The sequence below is a fragment of the Myotis lucifugus genome, unplaced genomic scaffold (genome assembly GCF_000147115.1).
Source record: "Myotis lucifugus unplaced genomic scaffold, Myoluc2.0 scaffold_117, whole genome shotgun sequence".
In the NCBI taxonomy this organism is placed as follows: domain Eukaryota; kingdom Metazoa; phylum Chordata; class Mammalia; order Chiroptera; family Vespertilionidae; genus Myotis; species Myotis lucifugus.
Window position 1 is genome coordinate 1,214,401 of NW_005871165.1, and position 7,115 is coordinate 1,221,515.

Genomic DNA, 7,115 nt, shown 5'->3' on the forward strand with positions numbered 1-7,115 from the left:
CCTGGTCTCATCTCCTACTAATCACTCCCTTCCTGACTCTGCTCTTGCCAAATTGACCTCTTGCTGCTCCTCCACCACGTCAAGCATGTTCCCGTTTCAGGACCTTTGCACTTGCTGTTCCCTCTGCCTAGAATACCTCTCCTTAACATGGCTTGCTCCTTCTTTGCTTCAAATCTCTACTCAAATAGTACCTAATTAGTAAGGGTTTCAAGTCTGTATAAAATAGCAACCCTACCCCAACTCTGGCAATCCTTATCCCCCATACACAGATGGCCAACAAATTAATGTTCCTAGATTAAATGTTTTCTTGGAAGATCAGATTACTCAACTCTCCTTAGGTATTTTAAACAAGATAATATCAGGTGGCTATAAGCGCCATAGATCAAATTATTTATTGATTTGCTTGTTCACTTATTTATTATCTTCCTCCATTAGAATATAAACTCCATGAAGGGAGAGATTTTGGTTTCTTCACTCAGTACTTAACATGAATGAATGTCATCCATGTCCTAGCTTCAATTACGCTTAACAAATGACTCACACACTTTAATATCGTTAGCTCAGACCTTTACTCTGAAGGCTACCAGACGACTCTTCTCGACATGTACAAAACAGAACTCATGCTCTTCCTCTCCAAACCCGGGCCTCTTCTCATGTTTCCCTTGTTTACTGTCAACAATATAGTCCAACAAATACTTACTGAACACCAACAATGTGGCAGGCACTGGGGAGAGAGTGGGGAACAGGATAGACACAGACTCTCACAGAACAGACATGCTAGTGGACCCTTGTTCCTTTGGGCAAGCCAGACATCAAGTTAACCTTCACACTCCCTTCCACGTTGTGACCCCTATAGCCAACCCGGCACCACCTTGGGTGGATTTTTACCTCCTAAATATTGCATAATCTCTCCCTTTCACTCAATCACAACACAGCAGTGTTTATTTTGGCAGCGGAGGGACAGACAAGGCCCAGGCGTGCTATTGTTGGTCTCATTGTCTGAACAATGAGAAGAGTCTCCTAATTGGACCAGCATCCACTCTAACCTTCCAATCCACTCTTCACACTGCAATCCTGATCAATTCCTCCCTGTCACCACCAACCCCACCTGATTGCAAAGCCTTCAGAGCTCTCCACTGCTCCCTCTCTCTCAACTCCAGCCACTTTTCCATCCTTTACTCAGTGTTCCCCTCCTGCCACGGGCCCTTTGCACACGTTGTTGCTTCTTCCTGGAAAGTTTTCTCCTCTTCACCTACTTACTCATACTCATCCTTCACATATCAGCTCAAGTGTAACCTCCTCAGGAAAGCCTTTTTCTGATCTCAGTCAAGCGCTATGAATAAGCTCTCATAGAACCATACATCTCTCTTTCCTTGTAATACTTCTCACAGCAGCACACACTTAGTTTACATGTCGGTTAACCGATTAATGTCTTTGTCCCTCCAGGCTGTTCTCTAGGAGAACTGGGCTGTATCTGTTGTATTCATCATTATACCATAGGGTCTAGCACAGTGCCTGACATAAAGTAGGGCAATAAGCATTCACCAAGAGGATGAATGAATGAGATGAAAGGAGGATCCAGTGAAGTAATACAGGTAAAACTCCTAGGATAGTACTCCCTGCATGGCAGGCATTAAGTACCATCAAATCCTCACCCCGTTCCACCCAGGGAGTTCCTGGGACTTAGGAGGAAACTGGCAGAAGCTATTGTCAGTGTCTAACACTGCAGTCTGCCAATGCCATCTGTTCGCTTTTGTTCTTTACTTCAAAGGCTGTAGATGATTTGGACAAATCCTGGAATAATCTCTCTCTACCCCAAAGCAACAGGCGGGTGTTAAGGGGGGAAGGTGGGTGAGTCTGGAGCTATCTCACTTGAAGCAGGTGGGGGTCTGGGAATTAGGAAGGGACAGGCTTGAATGTGTGGGACCTGAGGCTATGTCTTGGGAGCTTGTACAAAGAACAGGACAAAGAGCATCCAAATACCATGCCAACAAGAGTGCTCCCTCCCAGGCCCTCTAGTTGAAGGCCCAGGAGCCTTGGGAGAAAGACATGGGTTTCATGCTCAAACTTCGCATCCCAGCGTCTCTTTCATGGCTGCACAGGGGACAAGTGCGCAGCCAGGACCAGCAAATCAGGTGGGAATGAGACTGGAACCCATCTCCGGAGAAGGCAGAGATGGTGGAAACAGTGGGAAGAGGTGCAGGTGGTGAGAGTGGGGGGGAGCCTGAGACAAAGGTGAGGACAGACGTGGCAGCATTCCAGGCTGACCTCCCAGCAGGACCTATGAGAGCCAGCAAGTGACCTGGGCGGGTCGCCATCCCCCAGGCCTCCTCTATCCTACACTCCTGGGCAGGGCCACCGGACGGCCATGGGAGAGGACTGCTTCCCTAGGTCACTGAGCATCACGGAGCCGGGCAGGGCACAGCCTCCCAGCCAGCCCAGCCCTGCCGCCCTGAGGTGCTGAGGGTGGTAGGAGGGTGGCCGAGGGCCACTGAGAGCAGCCCTCGCCACCCTGACACCCAGAAGGAAGAAGGTGCCAGGAAGAAGGAGGCAGGACCAGTTTGGAGGGTAATTCCTGCTCCTCTGCGACCTCTGGATTGCACCAGCAGGTGTGGTGCTAGCTGCATGCAGTCACAGGACAAACGCGTGCTGAGCCTGAGGAACCTGGCCGCTGGCTGGAGTTTGGAAAGGCCGAGGGGGCAATCCCGCCTCACCCAGATGGTCCCTGCCGGAGCCCCTGCCCTCAGTTCCTCCTCCCAAAAGAGAGAGCGGGCCGACAGGTACCTGCTGGCCTCTGGCAGGAGGCCGGGGGAGCACTTGATGGCGTACTGGGTCTTCCAGCGCCTGTGCCGCGCCTGGAACACCTGGCTGAAACCCCCGCTGGCCACCAGGCGCCAGTCGCCCTCGAAGTCGTCGCGGGTGAAGACGGCGAGGCTGCCCAGCCGCTGCTCCACGCCCAGGGCCATGGGGCCGGTGCGCTGCACTCCGCAGGCCTGGCTCCTGCGCTCGCTGCTCCGGTGGGTCGAGGCTGGGACTGGGAGGAGAGCCGCCTCCCTCCTTCCTCACGAGGAGGAGCCAGCCTGTCTGCAAGGGCGGGGAAAACCCAGACCTGAGCCCTGAGCCCCAGGCAGTGGTGACCCGGGCCTGGGAAGAGGGTACGTCCCTCTGAGCACCCCCAAGAGGCCCCTTGCAGTCAGCACCCTTCCTCAGGCTCCGCCTGTGAGTCCCCTGTCCACCCCCATCCCCTCTGTGAGCTACGGGGGGTGCTGGAAGAGGAGGGGTCCTGAAATTGGGAGCAGGAGTCTGGCAGAGATTCAGATCCAGCTCTAAGGGCAACTCATACTGAGGGATTATGAGGGTTCAGGACTATGCCAGGGGTCCCCATTTCTGAGTGTGGATGCTTGCCCCCCCCATTTCTCCCCCCAGCAAGTATGGAGTAAAAAAGTTACAATGGGGATTTTTCTGTTCTGAATCTGTGGTCCTCACTGGCTTAGATGCTTCCTTTGTTGTTGCTGGGTTTTATTTGTTTGTTTGTTAACCAGAGTTGGTGCATTAAAGGATCATCAAGAAGGGGTCACCAAGAACAGTGGGGTGAGAGGCAGGGTGCCTGTCTGCAGGGAGCTCCCCCAACCGGCCCTGCTATCAACCCCAACCTCAGAGGAAGGGGTGCTTGTTCTGGGTTTGCCCAATGGGGAGGTGTGACTCCTTGGCCCAGGTAGTGGGCTGGCTGGCTGCCTGGGACCAGGATGAGGCTCAGGGAACAGCGGGAGCCCGGATTCCTGCCCTACTCCCAGGTCACAGAGAGGGTGTGCTGGCGGCTTCCATGGATGAAAGCTGACAAGGAGAGTAAGGACCAGAGACCGTTGTCGAGGGGACCGATGTGGCCACTATTGAGCATTAACTTGGTCCAGGAATCAGTAGCTATCTTGCCTATGGTACAGGCTTTACAGATGTGACCTCCCTGTTTACAGATGTGGGAACTGGGCTAGAAAACAGTAAGTAGTGCATGGCCACATACTAGTAAGTGGTAGTTGAGTTTCAAACCCAGGTTTGTTTGATTCCTATAGAAAGAGTTAGGCATAGGGAGCAAGGGGTAGCCTTTTAAGAATGGGGGTGGTGTGGAGGATAGAATCATGCTCCCTGAAAGAGGGTGGAGGTGATAGAGCCTGAATCTGAGCAGGAGTCATACCCCCACAATATCAGAGGGAGGACCCCCAGCTTGCTTTGGCTGCAGCAAGGCAGGGCACTTATTGCTCCTCGAGCAGCCCTGCCTGCCCTGACTGTTGTCACCCTTCCCACTCCCCCAGAGGTTTGGAAGATGATAGAGGACATTACTGACGGGGAGATGAGGAGATCTGCCGGGGTTGGGTGGGAGTGAGCATGGAGATTGGGGAGGTATATTCTACAACTCGACAACGGTAGAGGCGGAGAGACAGACAGGGCCCAGGCATGCTATTGTTGGTCCACCTGTTAAAATAGACAAGCTATGAGTTCAAGCAACCCTGAGGCTTCTGAAGAATGTGGAAAAATAGATATATTCACATTCCTGTAGAAACTGGAGTCATTAGACTGGACTCATTCTTTTTTCTCTATCTCTCCTAAGTGGGCCAGGACTAAAGCCTGGTAGTCTTTGGACAAGCTCTGGGAGAAGTTGTAGGGAGAGGGGACCTTCCGAGTGTGAGATCACAGAGGCAAAAGCTTTCTAGATCCCTCATTAATAAACGCCTGATGCTCAGGGATTTGGGAAAGAGGAAGTTCAACCTAGAGGCTGCCAATTTCTTTCCAGGGCTGGGAGTGCAGAGGTTCCTAGGCACTGCCCGGCTGGGAAGTCCACGGCCAGTGAGTAGGGAGGAGAGAGCTGGAGAGGTGGGCTCCACCTTCCACCGCCACTCCTACAGGTGAAGGGGGTGGGTATGGATGAACGGGACTGAAGGAGGTGGGCATAGTCTGACCACAAACCAAAACCACCAGAAGGGGAGAGAAACATGCTCTGGCCACAGGATTTTGCCTCAAGATGCTCTGAGTCTTTTCTGTTGACCTCTATCAATGAATTTTATTTTTGTCAGCTGGGGGATGGAAATGTTCTGGACTTGGACTTAATAAATGTGTGTGCGTGCGTGCATGCGTGCATGTATGCGTGTGTGTGTGTGTGTGTGTGTGTGTGTGTGTGTGATTGTTTGGGAGGGACCCTAAAATTTTCAACCTGCTGCCCCCAAACCAGTGCTGGTAGAGCAGTTCTGCAATACTTTGGAAGATGCTAAAACCTAATGTGAGCCTTTCCCCTAATGAGAATGACCAAGTCCTTGCATACAGGGCAGTTTCCCAGCTTGTCTCCATTCTCCACTCTGCAAACATGTCACAGGACACCTGGACAAGCCCTAGCAGGTCCCGTCCTCTGGTAGCCTACAGGGAGGACAAGGTTACTCAGAAGGAAGGAATGTGTGCAGAAACCTGGAACATCTAGGAAGCAAGACTCCCAGGGGGGGAGGGATGGCAGGAGGCAGGGGGCGGGGCTTAAATGCAAAGCAGGTGAGTCAGTCGGGCTTTTCCCTAACACTCCTCAACTGTGGGGCCTGGTCACATCGCCAGATCTCTATGGGCATCTCCATCTGCAAAATGGGATGATGATATAAAACCCATTTCAAAGGGTTGCTGTAGGGATTAACCTTTAAAAATATACCTACATGAATACTCATAAATAAAAAAATAAACCAACCTAAACCTCACGTATTATCTGAAAATTAACTCAAGATGAATCATGGACTTTAATGTAAAATGTAAAACTATAAAATTTTTAGGGAAATATATGGAAGAAAATCTTCTGGACCTACTGTTAGGGAAAAGTTCTTAGACTTAATGCTAAAAACATAGTCCGTAAGGAAAAAATTGATAAAAATGACTGACTCATTTATTCTGTGGCAGATCCTGTGAAGAGGATGAAAAGCCAAACTCAGACAGAGAGAAAATATTCACAAACCACATATTTGACGCCAGTTTTCTAGAATATTTAAAGAAGTCACCAAATTAATGGTAAAAAAGAACAACTATCCAATTAGAAAATTATGTAGACAGTTCACTGAAGAGGATATACAAGCAGCAAATGAGTGTAGAAAAAAGATGTTACATAGCATTAGCCATTGAGGAAATGCAAATGGAAACTACAATGAGATTTCACTACACACCTACCAGAATGGCGGCGGCGGGGTGCGGGGGTGGGGGGAGGCATGGGAGGATAGTGACAGGGCCAAATGCTGGTGAGGATGCAGAGAAACTGGGTTATTCATGTACCGCTGGTGGGAATGTAAACTGGTTCAGCCCCTTTAGAGAAACAGCCTGGCAATTCTTATAAAACCAAACATACCATTACCTTACCACCCAGTGACCACACTCCTGGGCATCTAATCTAGAGAAATGAAAACCTACGTTCACACAGAAACCTTACCTTCCATGCTCACAGCAGTTTTATTTGTAACTGAAATCTGAAAGCAGCTTAGATGCCTTTCAACAAGTGAAAGGTCAAACAAGCGGTGGGACATGTATACGACAAGACACTGCTCCGCAAGGTGCGTGCAACCACTCGGATGAATCTCCAGAAACTTACATGGAGTGAAAAAAGCCAAATCAAGAGTCTACCGCCTATGTGATTTCATTTACATGACACTCTTGAAGTGACAAGTTTATAAAGATAAAGAACACTTTAGTTTTGCCAGAGGTGGGGAGTGGCTGTGGCTATAAAAGGGCCCTTGTGATGGAACTGCTCTGTGGTGGCGGTCACAGGAATGTACGCGCGATAAAACTGCACGAGTGCGTGTAAAACTGGAGAAATATGAATAAAGTCCGTTGATTGTATCACTGTCGACTCCCTGGCTGTGATATTGTGACATATAAGATGTTATCATTGGGGGGAACTGGGTGAGGGGTACAGGTGTCTCTGTATTATTTCTTACAATTACATGTTTATTATAATTACCTCAGAACAAAAATAGTTTTTTTTAAATGCATGTGAAGTCCTCTTTCTCCTCCTCTAATTTTCTTCTCACCTTCTCTTTCCACCTCCTGCTCTTCTTCCTCTTCCTTCCCCTCCTCCTCCTCCTAATTCTATTTCTTATTCTTCC

At 49.7% G+C, this 7,115-nt stretch overlaps 1 protein-coding gene across 1 annotated transcript in view; it reads right to left on the reverse strand.

Annotated features, from left to right (window-relative positions):
* Window positions 1-3,009, reverse strand: part of ANKK1 (ankyrin repeat and kinase domain containing 1) — a 13,470-nt gene extending 10,461 nt beyond the window's left edge. Inside the window, exon 1 of the mRNA XM_023757929.1 lies at window positions 2,591-3,009. Within this exon, the coding sequence (XP_023613697.1) occupies window positions 2,591-2,966 (376 nt within the window). The 5' untranslated portion in view covers window positions 2,967-3,009. The remainder of the gene's footprint in view (window positions 1-2,590) is intronic.
* Window positions 3,010-7,115: the final 4,106 nt, after the last annotated feature.